Here is an 18,501-nt window from a genome sequence, read left to right as displayed (position 1 = left end):
TGTCCTCCTGTGACCCTAAAGAGAACTACGGGCAAAAAAGGTTTGGTCATAGTTCCCTTTTAAATCAACCCGTTCTTTACACCATAACACAAAATTCTGCCTAGCTTTCGCTAGCAAAGCTCATATAGGCACTGCACAAGGGAAGAAAAATACATGCAGGTCACTACACACATTTTGGAAAAACAAAGAGGGGAATTTATAAAAAGTGGAGCAGACAAAATCTGGAGCAGCTGTGCATGGCAACCAATCAGCTTCTCTCTTTCATTTTCAAATCTTAACTGAACAAACTGAAGAGAGAAGCAGCTTTTATAAATTCCCCCCATTGTATTTAGAAAAATAAACTACACAATCTGGCCTGCCAGTGTACAACTTTTGCAAAAACAGTCAAATTTCATTTAAACCGGCAAAGCTGATAGTATGCAGAGAGGAGTGTTAAAGTTTCCATTTCACAACTGATTTCATCAGAGGGTTACAAGAACAATGGCTACATGACCCAATATGTTACAGAATTGTGGAAACGGAAACAAAATGCTATAGCCAAATTATGGATTTCCCTTCAGATTTCTAATATTACACAAAAGATGGATAATAAAATCTGTAACAAAACTAAATATGGTCTCCTTGCCAGTCACTTTTTTTTGACACTGCCAATGGCTGAGCAATGACATGCATACATTTACATCCAGCCAAGGAATGAATTTGTGGGGCTAAGCTAGACCAGGAATTGCTGACAGTAGCATTTGCAATATGATCAGAGAAGAGACATCAGGAAGCATAGCTTTTTACTGAATGCTCAAACTCCCAAAAGAGTAGAAACATTTAAATGATAACACACACTGATAGCCTAAGGACAATATTTTAGTTATTTTGAAGAATGTAGGAAAATAAGTCAATAAGATAAATACTTTTTCTATTTTTTGCCTAACTAGCTATCCATGTTTTCTGATTATGTTACGGATTCTTCCGGTAGCATCATATACATGTCAAAGAAAGGTTTTACAGTCATACTGTACAAGTGCTGCAAAAGAAAATAAATATACCTACAGGAAGCTACACATTTTGATAAAATAATATACTTCGAAAAGATCTGTTCTGCAAGCATATAACTTTTGTAAAAAGGGTAACATTCTACATAAGCAGGCAATGCTGAGCGTCTGAATTTTCTGAATAAGCAGGCAATGCTATAGCGCTGGCGGATCGGAGCGGGGAGGGGGGGAGTCCAGCCCCTCCCCTGTCACGGCAGAGAGCTGTGACAGGATCGAGAGGTGAGCGAACGCCGGCATGTGTTCGCTCGCCTCCCGATCTACTGAGCCGACCTGTGACAGTCTCATTGTCACAGGTCGGCTAGAAGTATGAGGTGAGTGAAAATCTCTCACCTCATAGTTCTCCTTTGAGTAAAATGACATATTGAACAGAGCTTAGAGAAATAAATGTTAAGTTCACCTTGCATTGTTGTCCAGACATAGATATTCTCTAGGGTCTTCAGCACTTGCATGTGTGGTCTTCACGCCTTTATCAATAAACAAACCAGCCTGCAAAGGCAAAGACATCTCTTTACAGCATGACCTGTTGGTTTTCAATACTGCCTGCATGTTATAGCTTAAGATTATTTAAAGACTGCCAAACAACGTCATATATAATTACAGATGTATGTGCTCACAAAAATGAACAGTACTGAGCATTGCATTGGATATGTGGAAGGGTCTCAATTAGGGGTCAACTTTATCAAACAGGTTGATCTCTCAGTTCTTGGGTGTGTGTTGAGGACAATCTGGACCAGCTAAAAGAGCACCCTCTTAGACCCCGTTAACACTGAGCGTTTTGTAGCGCATTTTCCGCTCAAAAATTGCTCAAATATGGAGCTCAATGTAGCTTGTCCAATGCATTTCAATGGAGATGTTCACATCTTGCAGCTCGATGTCACCTGTAACATGTAGCTGAAGCTCGAACATGAGCTATTTTTCGTTGAATTTCGAGCGATTTGGCCCCAATAGACTTTGATGGACTGCCAAAAGTAGCGATACGTTGCGTGACAAAATGTACATTGTAGAGCTCAATATCGATCAGCTCAAATCAGCGCTGCAAAAGCGCTTATTTTATTGTAGCTCAGTGTGAATGGGGTCTCAGATTAGTTCCCCGACCTAAGATGTGACTACCAGCAGGTGTTCGGTATGTGCAGCCTCAGAGCTGTCATTCAAATGATACTTTATAACATTCCCCTATGCTTCCACCCCCTCCCCATCCCAGCAGCTACTTTTAAGGTTACGTAGGGAGGTGAGGGGTGGAGATAGTGAGCCAGCATAGACAGTAATTAGACATTTCCAGGAGAGGAAAGGGTTCTGACAGACAAGAACGGAAGAGGCTGTACCAGGTAATTGACTCTTCCTGGAGTAGTCAAATTTGCAAGTGAATAAAACATACATTTATGGAAAGGAAACCCACTGCAAATAAGCACTTTAAATACTTGCCTTGCTTGTGCTTTTCAAAGTACATAATCTGATAAACTGACTCAAACAGAAGACACTGCTAAATACCCCTGGGCCCTGCAGCTACTTCAAATGTAAATAGTGACTTTCTGTTAAAAAGGTCAAAGCACTGACAATGGGGGAGAGGCATGTCAATGCTCTGCCTTCAGAGCACGAGGCTGCCATTAGAACACATGTGCAGGCCCCTAAGGCAGCCTTAGCCTTTCTACATTTGTCCATAGAGGTTCTCCCGCTTCGAGCTAGAACAGTCACCTTGCATCTCCTCATAGCAGCTAAGATGCCGATTGCCCAACATTGGAGAGACCCCTCCCCTCCAAATTATAATGATGTCATCCGTAGGTTGAACCTCCAATGTGCCTATGAACGTATGTTTGCTTTAAAAAGTGGTAAATATAAATCCTACCTTACAGCATGGGAGTGCTGGATTGAACACCCTATGTATAAAACTTGAAGATTTAGAATATTTGCATGTAAATTGTGCACACTATCCTCCCTGTACCTGTAATCATACCTGTCTTTTAATTTTGGTTGCTTGTTAGTTATTGTCTACTGTCTTTTTGTTGACAAAACCTAATAAAATAATTGAAACAGAACACATGTGCAGGCACATCCTGGTGCCTGCTCTGAATCTAAATGCCAGACCAGAATCAGGTTACGAATCTGTGAAAAGCTTTTAATCCAGTACCCTTGGAACATTTCATGCATTGTGCAATGCATTGCATTGATTGATAGCTTTTCAAGTTGGGAAAGAAAAGTTCAGTTTCATTCTTAGCAGAGGGGTTATAGACAGATGGTGTAACATTTGCAGTATCATGTTGAGCTACTTATCTTGTAGCATTGTAGTTACCTTAAAATTGGAATGAACTCTGTTGTTGTAGAATATGCCAAGGGGAGTAAGCTCAGCTTTGGTATCTGGGTACAGCCCATGAGATTCACCAGTTGAAGACTTGTGAAAAACAAACCAGATCCCAGCATCCTTTCAAAACAAAGGAACAGCGTCAAGTATATGCACATGTCATTTAATACACTCTGCTAAACTAACATATGGCAAATAGTAGCCCAAGTAATATCCTCTGTTAAAGATTCATCATCAGCCTTTGGACAAATAATTGGGACTTTATTATTGTTAGTCATTAACCTAGAGCAGTTTGGACTTTTTTTGCATTCTCTAGCTACGTCATAAGCCAGAGACAGGCAACTAGCATTTTAAAAAGCAACTCGCCAACAGCCATGTTCCCTTTTCTGGGAGCTTAGACTCTCCTCCATTCGCCTGCGAATGTGAAGAAAGGTTTTGAAACGGGATTGGAAATGCTGGGAATCCATGACAATAAAACTGGTACCCCTAAGCATTTCCATCAGAAAAGAATAAAATGACGACAAAACACCACTGTAAGTAAGCACTCAAAAATTCCATTTAGAAAGCAGGCTTCCAATGCAAAAAGGGACAATGAACAGTAATTTCTCCCAGGTCCCTGCTTTTATCAGCTTAGACCAGATTCAACAAAAAAAGATGGTTCCCAATTCACTGATATAAGTTATTGCCATTTCCATTTCACTTTTGCTATAATGTAGGTCGATGCTTATTAATCTACATATTTTCCCCTCAAGTAATCAGAAAAAAATTACAAATAAAGCAATTAAAACCAGCCAATAAAAATAACAGTAATCGCTTATGGGCCAATAAATCTGAAATAGGAATTGTGTGGAAATGCTTAATTGAGTTTTTACAGGGTAATGTTCAAAGAAAAGAGCAAGCAAGTGTCACTGGTATTTAGAGTATGGCGACAGTGCATCAAATTCTTCAATAACATTTAGCAGACTCTAATCCTCAAACCAATTTTATGACACTTGTGGATAAAAAAAATGACATCCAACAGCTAGGAAGCTACAATAGCATATTTATGCATTTTTTTACATATTGAATGCCTGTGCTGTCCACAGCATGATAAAAAGTAATCTCATTACTAACAGGAAGTCAATTTTGCACATTCTGTGCTGGCTGAACAGTTCCAAATAAAAATGATGTAAAAGTCATGCTGGAAGGGAATTGTTTGAAGCCTCTTGGAATTTCATTAGGCAGAGCTTATGCTCTCCATTGAACAGTGAGCATTACATTAAAAGCCATTAAAAGTCAAACAGAAAATAAGGAATGTAAGGAAGAAACTGCCTAAAATGCCTCTCTCTTTTTACTACATAAGGCCTCATTCACACTGATGTGCACAGCAGTACAGCTTCCTGGAAGGGACAGCTGGTGCGTTCAACCTCATTCTTTTAATGACAGTCCGACCCAAAATTGTACATTCGTACAAGCACGGATGCACGCCCTTGGATGCAGTCTATGCTGGCTGTGTGTAGCTACATACGCCAGCTAAGTTTTTCTGTTATTTGACCTCACTCCAAGGACTACATAGGTAAGGTAACATGTAAAAGGGTAACAGACTCTCACAACATTTAACTTTTTTTTGGGTGGGGGTTTGTTACTCTTCTGACATGCTTGGATTATTTCTATAGGTCTAGTGCTGATCATTTTTCTTGTTACTAGGAAAGTTTCAAATTCAAATTATCTTCACACAATTTTAAAAAGGTCTAAGAGAAGACTCCCTAGAGGGAGCAAAATTTACATAATAGAGTACCCCAGTTTTATGTGTTTTAGCAAAATATGGATGTATTTGCAGTTGCTTGCTACTACATTGGAGTAAACGTTAAAATATCGTGTGAATTCTGGCTTTCTGAAAGGCCTGAACGATTGAAAAATACACTCTGATTCCACTGTGTCTACATAGAATAAAATGAAATATCTATAATGAGAACCTGGAACACATAAAAAATACCATTATACTAATGCCTGTATTCCAATCACGTAAAGGCAAAACCATGCATATAGCATACCTGAGAGCCAGCTGCTGCATTGCCAATGAGGTTATTGTTGGGATTTGCAATCCAAAATGTTGATGCTGCCCTGAGAGGTACAAAACCACAAAAACAGCCAATTAGAATGCATGAATTATATGACTATATAACTTAAAAAACCCCTTTCCTTATATTATCATCCACTAATGTAAAGTAGCATAAATTAGCAGATTTAAGAAAAAAAAAAGGTCAGCACACTGCACATCTACTTATTTTGTTTCTATGACACTGTTGCTTTTCTGTATAAACATTTGCACTTAAAGTGTTGTAAAGTAGACACCACCCCAAGTTCGCTCCCGTGATGGACTACAATCTCAACACAAATTAGCAAACTAAACATGAGATTGTAGTCTATCACAGGACTGATCTTGGAGCGGTGGCTACTTTACAACACACATAGGGACCATAGGGAACAAAAGAAGCCATCCTCCAGAAGGAAGGACAGTGTCAGCACCAATTCAGAGATGATTCGAGGATCTACAGCTGAGTGAAACACAAATAAGATACATTTTTGTTAATAGTTTAGGCACTTGAATTAATTTTTAAGATTTAACTCCTGAGTTTAGTGTCATTTTAAGTGCCTGTTCAAACCTGTGCGATTTTAACTCCATCGTGCGACATCGTACATCAAGAATCCCATCTTTTCCTATTGTGCCATTCAATATTATACAATTATATTTTGGTCGTTTTTGAAAATGATGCATGTTCTTTAGGTGCAACTTGGTGCAATTTTGTCCTCCTAGACTTTAATGGAGTTGTACGAAAAATGCATGCACATTTGTGAGAGGATGCAGAGGAGATGGAGAGACAAGGCTGCAGAATGCAGGATGTCAAAGCCTTCATCTGCCTGGTCAGAGCCTGTCATTTCCATTTGTGATCACTAGACAGACCCAATAGCTTTGCTTCTTCTTCGCTGTCCCTTCCTCCATCAAAAAGGTGGCAGTGGCTGTGGCTGGTGCTATAAACATTGGTATAGCGGCCATAACAGCACAACCACAGAAGAAAACAATGGACAGCAAGAAGACGATGCCTAATGATGTCACAGTAGATATTGCTTGTCATTGGCCAAAACAAAAAATACATGAAGAGTGAAAAATGCAGACACAGAAGTGTGTACCTGAGGTTATGCATATTAAAATGTTTAATACTGACATCTCTGCATTTTCCCAGGGCAATAATTTGTACTTACTGCCTGCAGGCTCTTGCATCATCTATCTATCTACAGAATCTAGGCAACCTGAAACTTAGATTGTTTTTCCCAAACTATTTCAGATCCATCTCATGTCTTATTGCTTTATTATCAAATACTTACATGCAGTCTGTGGCTGGATTGGGGATATAGTTCCCATATACTTTATCCCTCATGGCTGTACACATGGTGCTATTTCGGTCTGTGGGTAATAAAGTGCCTGGCTTAGTAACCAGTCCGAGGTTGTGAAACAGAGTGTTCCTTTGTTCTATGCCATCCTCCAGGAAGAAACAATGGCCTAGTGTGTCATAGCCAATTGTGTCTTTTATCTGCAGAAATTAGAAAATGATATCTGATGACTTTTTAATGAAGAGCTTATGTAGTGCTATGAGCAAAAAAAAACTTATATGTATAGAAATACTATTGAAGATTACACCTCTAAAACCAAAAATAAAAGCACACAATGTAACATCAGATTACAGTTTATTAACATGTATATGTGGAAACCACAAATAAATGTAACTTGAAACAGATGTCTGTGAAGCAACTCTGGCAGAAAAAAAGTGCAAGTTCTATTGCTTGCTCTTTGTATATCATAACTGTATGGCCTACTGGGCTGGTTTCAAATCCTGGAGGTACTGTCCTGCTTCTGGCAAAAGGGATACCTGCCTCAGTGCCAAACAGTTTGGCTACAGGACCTCATACGTTCCAACAAATGTCAACACCATTAGCTGATTGCCTGGCAAGAATATCAATCAATTTTCAAGTTTATGAGTAAGCACAATTTCAGAACAGCGTGTCATCATTGTTCATGGCACCACATGATAAACACTTGGTGCAGTTACAATTTTAAAAACGACTATATTAAAAACAGCTTTAGTGCATTCATATTCACTTTTTATGACTAGAATTTCTTCAGTTCCGTTTTTTTCCTTTGCCACGAATGTGCAGAAAATAAGCATGCCTGTAGCATCCTGTCCCTGTCAGCTTTGAAAAGGACATGAGTGGGAGACTCTATTTTTCCAAGACAAAACAGTATGTAGTAAACACCGATCTGTCAGTTAAAGCATTCCGAACTGTGCTCATTGGCTGTGAACCTGTACTGCATGCGACAAGGTAAATAAGCACCACAGGTGCAGCACATAAAACAGTATATGTAGGACCAGATGTTTCAGAGGTTTAAAGGCAAACAATTTTATTTGGATACGCAAACATATCGAATCAAACATATTCCTTATTATAGAGCAGGGAAGAGAACTGGACCTCCCACTTTACATACCCTGTCTCTTTAAAAAAATATGGCTGAAAAAGTCTCCAAATAAAATTAGATTAATAGTGTAAAAACATGAAAACATGTTAGCAGATGCAGCTATACCTTGTAAGAAACAGCACAAACTTAAACATAATTCTTACATACCAACAAGCCATTGGTTGCATGGACTGTGACACATCTAGAAAAGCTATGATGAATGGACAAGCCTTCCACATAAGTGTTCGAGTCATCGACATCCCCACAAAGGTGAAAATGGACAGGGTAGCTTCCCATGACCTGCTGACCCATGTTTTTCAGTTCAACATTAGACAGATGGACAAAAGTAAAGTTCTGTACAATCTAAAAGAAAACATATTGTAAAGAGTTGTGAAATTTCAGGAAAAATCCGGTTTTACTAAAAACTTATAATCCTAAAGGTTCTTATACAATCGAAATATGAGCCCAAACTGGCATACCCATGAGGGACAAAAATTATATTTTTTGCTGCATACATCCCATGCCTGCAGCACCATGAGCAACGTCAGAAGCAGACTGCTCATCCTCTATGCATTCTGTGTCTAAATTTGTATGAAAGATCACCCAGGACAATGCTTATGTGCGAAGTGCAGTAAACTGAAGCATCGAGACTTGAGTTTACTGAAATAAAACAAACTGAAAAAATGAAATATGGACATGGATTTGTGAAAAGATTACATCACTTTCAACATTGCTCCTTTAATAGACCCAAGAGAGTTATATTCTCTGGAATAAAGATTTACAAAGTTTAAATGTATCATAAGTGGCTGCAAAGACTTTGAGACTGGCGGTAACGCTTGGAATTCTAAATTGTTAGAACTGTGATTACTGAAATTTTCCAATTTGTGCTCAACTAATGATTTTGTTCCTAGTAATTTTGCATCTAAAAATACATGAACTTCATATATTTCCCAATACTTACAGTGAGTGTTTTGGGATTTAGTCATTATTTTATCTATAGTAACAAAATTACTTTCATTTACACATTTCCATAAATAGCACATTATCTTTTTACCTTTACAATTGTAATGAATTGTGATGTAAATATATGCATGGGGGCAGGGTCTTAATAGGGAACCATTCTATCTCATAGTAGAAGGGGATTTAGCGATCTGGACCTTGTTGTCAAAGCTGCAAACAAGTTTACAGAGTTAAGAATAATCTGGCTTTTGAAAATAACCTGTGTTTTTACTACAATTTCCCAGACAATATTTTCCTCCAACTGAGCTGCTATGTACATTATTTTTCATTACTGTTCAGGTTCAGCAGTTTGGTTTCTAAGATGCGTTTGGCCTTTGCGCTCTGTCCACGACATCCCACACATGGCTCCCTGTGCCTAACATAATACTGCACACAGAATTTTCCAAAGAGCTAAAGGCAGGGAATGTAAATAGCATGGAGGAAAGAAGAGAATCTCATATTAAATAAAAAATAAGGTGTTAATAAACTATACAGACTTTGAAAAGGGCCTCTGCTCTTTCCTGCACAGAAATAAAAATGTGTGTGATGCATTAATAAGAAAACAAATATAAATATACCAAAAGGATCCATGTCATATCGTAATGGATTACAGTGCTGAGTAAATACCTGCGACTCAACCATGCAGTAAAGAAAGCATTTTACATATACAAAATGTTTGTTTTTTTACACCATATGGTATATTACTCTTAAAAGCACAGCCCCTAAATAACACAAAAGACAGCTTTCAAAGCATATTCTATTGGTACCTTCTCTGCAAACAAAACGGCACCCCATATTGTAGTACTGGCTTATCACCCTTGAAGCTGCTACTGCTCTTGCTGTGAACACTCACTGTCAGTACTTGGGTCACACTGGTTCTAGTCATGATCCATGTAAGAACCTCTGACTACCACGAACTACATGTTGTGATATTTTAGAGCACATTCCCAAGCATATAGACCACGCAGAGGCAACATTCGCACTTCAGCTCGGTCGAAACTAAAATACCGCTATGCATATGCCGCTGGGAGTCATGTCTGTGGCTGTCAGAATCTTGCAATGCCTCATGGGACTTGTAGTTCAAGGTTGCCTACCCCTGATATAGTTTAGTTATAGTTTTAATTTAATGATAAACCTCCTAATAAAGAATTGTCATATCAGAAAGATACCAGCAAGTGCTACAGATTTTTCTTTATGTCTTTGGTACAGGCAGAACACTAACACATTGTATAAAAATATTTTGTGGATTCATCTACTTACACCAGGCAAACATAACCCATCCTTTAGAATGATGTGTTTAGATGCCAAATGATCAGCAAAATTCTTCTTCTACTCCTCTAGCTCAAATTTAGGGTTAGCATGCAAATGCACTTAGAGCCATTTATAAGGGTACACATGTAAACTACTGACATAAGGGTACACATGTAAACTACTGACACAGATTTTTCTATTTTGATTTGACGAATCTTTATGCAGTGCAATTTTACGGATGTAAGTGTAGCTGTGTGCATGATTTATGGATCTAAATGCAGAGTTTTATTAAGTCTGTGTGCATGAGGCCTAAAATACTGAAGGGCTAAAGGTTACACAAGGGCTACATGAACATAGGTATGTGGCTAACTCATACCCGTTGTTTGTTTACAACATATAAACACTGTCGGATTTAGCCATTGCTACCAATTTGCACAGGAACAGCCAAACAAAAACACTAAATCTAAGACCATGACAAGAGGTTAACCAACCTTAATATGCCCTCCAAAAGTGTCATAGTTGAAAAATTGACACTGGTTATTTCCATAACATGTCTTTTGCATTTCACCTTGGATTACAATATTTCTGGTAAGGTCTCCAACCTCCGCTCGCATGTCCAGCCCATCTGTGATTTCTCCCATATGGAAGTACAAAGGTGTCTCTAAAGGACACAGGGAGAAGAAAAAAAAAAAAAAAAGTTAAATTGCAAAAGTTTTGTGATTCCAAATGCACAAAAGGATACACACATATCAGTATCTTAGTAGTGAATTTTTCCATGACATATTCAGAACTGTAAAATACTGCTAAAAGAGCAGAGGTCACAAAACACCTTGCAAGGTCACCACATAGGCAGCCCTGATAATGTTGCCTTTGGGAGCATAGATTCTACTCAAGCATTAACCCTTTTCTGAGCATAACAGCAGCCATTATTTGTGTTCCTCAATTGCCTTTTAAACAATTTTCAAGTATAAGGCTTTTCAAAGAAACCAAGCAAGGTTCATATCATAGGACTAAACAACTATTTATCAACCTAGATTATAGAGGTTACAAACTACATCAACATTTAGAAAACATAAGCAAAACTGGATTGAGGGCTTGTTCATACCAGCAGCCATGCTACTGCCTGCCATTTGCTGACAGCGCAAAGCCGCGCTGCAGCTGCGAAGGATCCCAACACTATTGTTGGGATCCACTCCACTTGCAGGTTGACAGCTGGCTATGCCCCTCTAGAGCCACAGTCAGCTATGCCCATCCCAGTGAGCATTGGAGAAAAAGAGAGGGAAGGAGGGAATCCCTGACAGTCACCTCTCTCTGCAGGGAGATTGTGAACCGAGAGATCAGCAGTTCCTGATCACTCAGCTCTCGATCTACAGAGCAGACATGTGACAGCTGCAGTGTCACATGACAGCTCGAAGTATTGGGAAGAGTACATTTAACTCGCCCAATACGTCTTTAACTATTAGAAAATTGAACAAACATTCTGAAAACAATTTTTTTCGCACAACATTTTACTAGTGTATGGCCAGCTAAAAACATATTGTTATTAGGCTATATTTAAAGATCTAACTAGGTCTACAGTTAGGATTAACTTGTATTCTTCTTTAATTAATGCAAAGGCTGGCCATGCAAAGACAATGACAATTAGCTTACCTTTCCACAGATCCTGTTATATGCTACAATCCCTTCATTTGGATACTATCTAATCACCATTCATCTCTGTTGCATTATCAGAAATAAGTGGGTTGGCTATGAATTCCATCATGCTGAAAGCTCTACGGCAGTTCACTTGTACAGTATATCATGAAACTATACCAAAATAGATTTTATTTTTCTTCTAATGTCCATGCCAACATATGCATTATAAGTATGTGAAACTTGGCTGGAATGCAGAGCCTGGCCTCCACATACTTTGTTCACATACAAGCCTTTATTCAGTATTATTCTAGTAAGCCCATTGCCTTCAAGGATATGAGATGAACCAGAACCTTTGCCCTTAGACCCCCCCATAGGGCCTTAATTGTGCTATGCTTTGAAGACTGTCAATCAGCATTCTATTTTCCTCAGTAGCAGGCACTAATAACTGTATTTCATTCAGTGTCACAGATGGCTTTAAACAATTGGAATTTTGTTTGTAAAATGGCAAATGTAATCCACCACACCAAGTAACGTTGTGTCTTAAAAACATATCCACTATAGTAAGCCATTAATATAATGTCATTTAGGCCACAAAGTGTTACAGTTCGCTCCTTTGCATGGCCAATGTGCTACCACCTTACAATGCTTTTTAGTAACTGCCATTCCACGTCTAGTAGCATTATGGCATCTACATAAAACAAACTAGTGCATCTTTTTTTTTCTGTGCGGAAAGCTCTTTTTACCAATATAGGTGGTCAATTAGTAAATCATGTGACTGAAATGTATTCTTTACTTAGAACTAGAGGTGCACCGAAATAGAAATGTAAAAACCGAAAACGAAAACGAAATAAAAAAAATTGTCCGGCCAAAACCGAAAATGTTTTTATTTTCATTTTTTCATTTTTTTTAAATATTTCATTTTTAGTTATTTTTTATAAACTTTTTATTTATTTTAAGGCTTCAGGGAAATATTAGGGGTCTAAAACAGACCCCTGACAAACGAATAATGTGCTAGGATTCTCGACATTGTGTCACCCCTCTTAAATCTTCACAGGTATATCTCCATATACAAGACCAAGATACTGTGCATAATGTCATGGTTCTCTGACACGCTGTCACAGGAGGCTGAGTGAGCGGTGCGGGAGGAGAGCTCAGCCTCCTGTGACAGAGCTGTCACCGCCCCCACACCGCTCTGCCGGACTGTGAAAGTGGCACTGCAAGGGTATCTGCTCAATTATGTCTTGGGTATCTGTGTAAAGGACTTGTTCTTATCTGATTCCCAGCTGGTGCTCATCTCACCTCTCTCCCCTACACTCCCCCAAATTGTGGACTGTCCCTCGGCGTCCTCACTTTTAATGTAGGGCTATGGGCCCTGCATTCGACATAATGACATCAGAGGGACTCCGAACAATGGAACACAGGAGAGGGGAAGCGTTTTTAGGTGCTGTTTCGGACCCTGCAGGAGCGGGGATCGGTAACTAAACGTCTTTTACAAAAGCTCCCCGAAACATTATCCCTTGCAGTTAATTCTTGCAGTACAGGCGTAACCCTACAGAAAGCGTAGTTTTTGTTCCTATAGATAGGTTTTAAAATCACAGCTACCTACCTTTTACTTTTACTTGAAATGTGTTACATTCTGGACAAGGAAGGAGTGTAAACTCTTCAGCTTGATACATAGAATAGTCAGTGCTGGAAACAATTATTTGATCCCCTGGCTGCCAACTGCGGACATCATCCATAAGGTCCAATATAATGCCATCAACAGCTTCTACAACAAACCCCGAAAAGGCTTTACCTGAAGGAAAACAAACAATTAAAAGTAAGTGCTTGTACACTCTGTTATAACACTTGGCAGATGGTTCTGATCCCTACTAATCAAACCATAGCAAATGTAGTCAGGTCAGTACAATATGATGATCAGCCCAAGCGCTATGCGCATCATTCCGGGTTTGGCTACCCAATGCTTGTATTCATACTTCCCCCCCCATTTGGAAAGTGGCCCAACCACAGATAAAGATTTCTATTTAGTAATGACATGTTTTTTTTTTATCTACTACATTAAACAATTACAAAATATAAGAAAGCATCAGCTAATGTCATTGATGCTCCTTAAAAATGGTTTGAATGTCAATGCAATATGTAAATGGATATATATGTTAAACCGCCATATACAATGTACATCAAATAACCATGGGTAAGAAAATGCATCCTTTAACTTTGTTATAACATTTGAAAAAACTTGTGCCAAATGTAATGAGACAATTTGTGGATAATGGAGAATTCAACTGAATATAGAATATATCTTTCAGGTTTGCAAGTAACTGTTGGGTTCTACATTAAAGTGCAACTGAAGAAAAACTTTTCTTTTAGTTTTGGATAGAGTAGAGAGGGATTAGAACACCTCTCAGGTTTTTATTGCTGTCTGTGTCCTCTCTATTTTTCCTGTGGACCGTTATTACTGAAAGTAAAAGAAAATCCCAAATTTTGGGTTGTCATCAGAACAGGAATAGATGGGAAATCTTCCAATGGAGACACTAGTTCTGGTGACCTTGCTGACCACCCTCTATTTGGAGGGATTTCCTCTCTCTTCCTGTTGTGGCTATCAGACTGTTTGTCTGCAACACTCCCTTACTCTATGCAAAACCAAAAAACAGGTTTTGGCTTCAGTTCTACTTTAACTAGTATTTGAGCTTCTTTAGAAAAATATTTGTTGTCCCTGCCTAATACATCCCTTACGGCCAGTGTCTAAGGACTTGTGTTTGCTTTAGAACTGTGCTGCTTTTGTATTCTAATAGCCCTATACAAGGCTATAAGAATACAAAAGCAGCTTGAAGCTGGTCAAATGCAGGCCAAATGCACCTATAAAAGGAATTCTGAATTATGTCAGAATTGCATCAAACTGATGTGAAATGTAAGCAGCGTTTGCCCATCAAAGCCTGTCAACATTGGCCCTAATAGGAGCCAGGGTTCACAGTTCTCAGGACAGTACCATGGATCATCTAGGCACACTACCTGTAGGTCAACAACCACATACATTTTTGTGTAAACTATATTCAGTCAGTGGGGTTCTATTAAGAAAGAGTTATTGCATGCTACACTAGTCATAACATTAGGAATCTACTTGATTCCGTTTAACAGCACATAACAGATACCCTACTCATTTCTTTTTTACTTTGTAAACTTAAATGCGCAAATAGAAATATGCAAAATATGCATTACACACAGCTAGTACATACCATCCTTCCATTCACTGTATGCTTTCACAGCAAACTTCTGTCCATCCAATGTGGAGAAAATGTTCATGGCCTCTGCCTTTCCTCCTGTGCTGTGATTCTCATAGTCTTTGGTACTTTCACTGCATGAAGTGTTACTGCCACCAACAACACTAACAAGAGCCCAAGCCTGCCTGCATTAGAGAGCAAACACAATTACACCAGTACCAAAACCAAATGATTAAAGAAATAAGAACTATATAAGTCTATTTACTAATAACAGAATTCAGGCCATGTGTCTGCAGAAGCCAAACCCCTTTTGTGTGGTAAAGTAAATCTTACAAAGAGTACCAATAATTGTAAACTAGTAAACTGTAAAGTTGTAGATGGAAGAGAGCTTTCAAACACATTTATTGATAAGTTACAGAGTACATAAACACCCTGGCAACAGTGGATTTACTATACAGTAAACACAATTGACAGATACTGTATATCTCTATAGTGTTCACACTGAGACCACATTCTGTACATATATTTTTCTGTGGGTCAGAATGCAAGACAAACCACAGATTTTGCCAAAGCCGATTCTGATGCTTACATCATTTAGGGCCACAGTGATATCTATATATACAGTATCATACAGTCTCAATGTAAACGATAGGATGCATATGTAGCCATGCTGTTTTCCAAAAATGGAATAAATCTTGATTGGTGTAAAATTTTTAAGCATGCAAGGGATTCCATAGAACCCAAACTCTCAATATCACTTATTTGTCAATCTCTTTCAAGATGATAGCTCATGGTTATCCATTTTAAGATTTCCTTTTTTAGATAAGACATGCAGATAAAAAATTATTGACCATACCTATAACCCAATCCGCGGACAAGATTACTTCCAAGAAGACGGTGGATCGTTAACTGAGTATCTTCAAGTAGATTCCTTTCTGCAGAGTCCCCAACAGCCATTGCAACGATACGCCCAGGTGGTAATGCATTGAGGAATTCCTGTAGCCTTTTGCTTTCACTTTGAGATTCATAAGTGTCAAACTTTTCGGTGACTAAAACTTGTGCGGTTTCCTGATCAACAACTCTTACATTCAGTCCTCTGAAAAATGTCCTTTCGAAATTGTAAGATCCAGCTGCAAGTCCAGATGAAGTAAGAGATTTGGTCAACAGAGTCCAAGATAATTTTTGAGATCCATGTAATTCCAGTGTTCCACCAGATGACACACCAATGAACTTCCTACCAAATACTGGATAACTGTCTCCTTCATCTGATTTACCATATAAAATAATATTTGCTCTTGATTTATAGCGGCATTTCTCTGCTCCAATATGGAGCGCTCCACCATCCTTTATCAGGATAAAACGAGTCCTCAGTGTAATATTTTTGGACCCATTTGCATCGTCTTCAAAGACAAGTTTTCCTAATAACAAAACAATAATAAATTGTGTCATTATTATTGCGCATGCTTTGACATCATTCAGACTGGCAAGCCAAAATCATAACAATTATCACACAGCCCAGAAAAAAAAGTGCCTTCTTCAAGTTGTTTCTTCAAGAATGCAGTTGCTCTCAGTATGTTTAGAACACAGGAGATGCAGAGAGCACATGATAAAAAAACAGGTCACTGTTTTTCATTTTCTTCAGCTATAAAATTTATGTTCTTCATTTTCGACCAGCGAAGAGTATTTTTCAGAACAAAAATGTGCTCGAAAAAAATAAAACCAACTCAATCTAAGCTCCAAAAGTAAAAAACAAAAATGTTTGCAAACAATGCTGCAACACCTCAGTAAACCAACAAGTAAAAACACTTTTTAAATGAGCTACTGAAAGTCTGTATGCTTAGACAATCTTTTTACACCAAAGAGGAGAATGTAATGCAGATATTTAAATTCGACCTTTAATTTAACTTTAATATATTATAGTTATCAAAAAACAGAGATAATAATGTTTCTGAGAGAGTAACTGGGTATTGTAAACCCAGGTAGCATCATGCTTAACAGGACTTTACCCATTACTCACGCTTGCATCCTTAAAATGACAAGTTCAGGACAAGCCTACCTCCCTAGCACCCTAAATACACTAAGCTTAAGCACCACCCCTATGTAGGTGGTATGTACCTCTCCCAACAGTGGCAATCCGGACCAGTAAAAATCTAACTCCGGGCTGGCAGTGCATACGTACCTATAGGACATTGCTCCTGTAGTCAGGCACTTCCCATTCAAGTCTAATGGGATTTTAGTGTGAAAGCTCAGACAGCCTGAGGCTGGTTGTCAAGGTGTGTGTGTGTTTAGGCTTAGTACGTTTTTGTTTTATATTGCAATATGAAATTAGAGTGTATTATCTAAAGAAACAATAGCCACAAATATAGTTTAGTGGCTGGACAGTATACAGTGGCATGAAAAGTCTAAAAACCCCTGTAAAAATGCCAGGTTTTTAAGACGTTAAAAAAAAAAAATCAGACCAAGATAAACCACTTCAGAACTTTTCCCACTTTGAAGGTGACCTATAATCTGTGCAATTCAATTACAAACAAACTGAAATTTTTAAACGGGGAAAAATAGAAAATGTACAAAAGCGTGGTTGCATAAATATGCGCACCCTCAAACTAATACTTTGTTGAAGCACCTTTTGATTTTACGACAGTCTTTTGGGATAGGAATCTATCAGCATGGCACACCTTGCCTTGGGAATCTTTGCCCACTCTTTCTTGCAAAAGTGCTCCAAATCTGTCAGATTGCGAGGACATCTCCTGTGAACAGCCCTCTTCAGGTCACCATAAAGATTTTCAAATGTATTCAGGTCCAGGCTTTGGCTGGGCCATTCCAAAACTTTGATCTTCTTCTGGTGGAAGCCATTATTTTGTTGATTTGGAGGTATACTTTGGGTAGTTGTCATGCTGAAAGGTGAAATTCCTCTTCATCTTCAGCTTTTTACAAGAGACCTGCAGGTTTTGTGCCAAAATTGACTGACATTTGGAACTGAACAAATCCCTCTACAATGACTAATGCCCCAGTTCCAGCTGAAGAAAAACAGCCCCAAAGTATAATGCTGCCATCACCATGCTTTACTGTGGGTATGGTGTTCTTTTGGCGCATTCCCTAATTGTAGGGATGCGCCGATACCGGGCATTGTGAGACCCGCATACAGCCCTGGCAAAACACCACACAGCCCCCTGAGACCACGCACAGCCCTGGTGAGACACTGTTACAGCCCTGGTCAGACCCCGCACAGCCTCCGCACAGCGAGGTGGAAAAGTTGGTTAAGGTAAAGAATCCAATTTATATTCATGTTCAAGACTTCATTTTGTTTATATATAAGTCTCAAGTTTTGTAGATATTATCAGCTTTATTTTTGCAAGTTGTGCAGAATATACTGTATTTCACAAATTCCACAGATATTATCAACCTCATTCTGCGGTTCACAGGTTTGCAGAATTTCCTGTTATTGGCAGCATCTTGGAGCATGGGCAGGTGATAAGGCGACAAATAATCCAAAATATGGTATAGTGTCCGACACCAGACTAAGGTCAGCTCACCATATAGAGCCACTAGAATAGGGTTATT

General features: G+C 38.7%; 1 protein-coding gene across 2 annotated transcripts in view; it reads right to left on the bottom strand.

Annotated features, from left to right (window-relative positions):
• The window catches only part of TMEM2 (transmembrane protein 2), an 88,552-nt gene that overhangs the window by 30,555 nt on the left and 39,496 nt on the right, over window positions 1-18,501 (bottom strand). For both annotated transcript variants that reach the window (XM_018562273.1, XM_018562275.1), the window contains exons 5-13: window positions 15,797-16,358; window positions 14,956-15,125; window positions 13,326-13,514; window positions 10,576-10,745; window positions 8,003-8,197; window positions 6,709-6,914; window positions 5,376-5,445; window positions 3,334-3,462; window positions 1,444-1,532 (exon numbers count right to left, since the gene is read on the bottom strand). In XM_018562273.1, the coding sequence (XP_018417775.1) occupies window positions 1,444-1,532; window positions 3,334-3,462; window positions 5,376-5,445; window positions 6,709-6,914; window positions 8,003-8,197; window positions 10,576-10,745; window positions 13,326-13,514; window positions 14,956-15,125; window positions 15,797-16,358 (1,780 nt within the window). The remainder of the gene's footprint in view (window positions 1-1,443; window positions 1,533-3,333; window positions 3,463-5,375; window positions 5,446-6,708; window positions 6,915-8,002; window positions 8,198-10,575; window positions 10,746-13,325; window positions 13,515-14,955; window positions 15,126-15,796; window positions 16,359-18,501) is intronic.

Source organism: Nanorana parkeri, unplaced genomic scaffold, assembly GCF_000935625.1.
Source record: "Nanorana parkeri isolate BGI_ZX_2015 unplaced genomic scaffold, ASM93562v1 scaffold569, whole genome shotgun sequence".
Classification (NCBI taxonomy): Eukaryota; Metazoa; Chordata; class Amphibia; order Anura; family Dicroglossidae; genus Nanorana; species Nanorana parkeri.
This window is presented reverse-complemented; position numbering and strand designations above follow the sequence as displayed.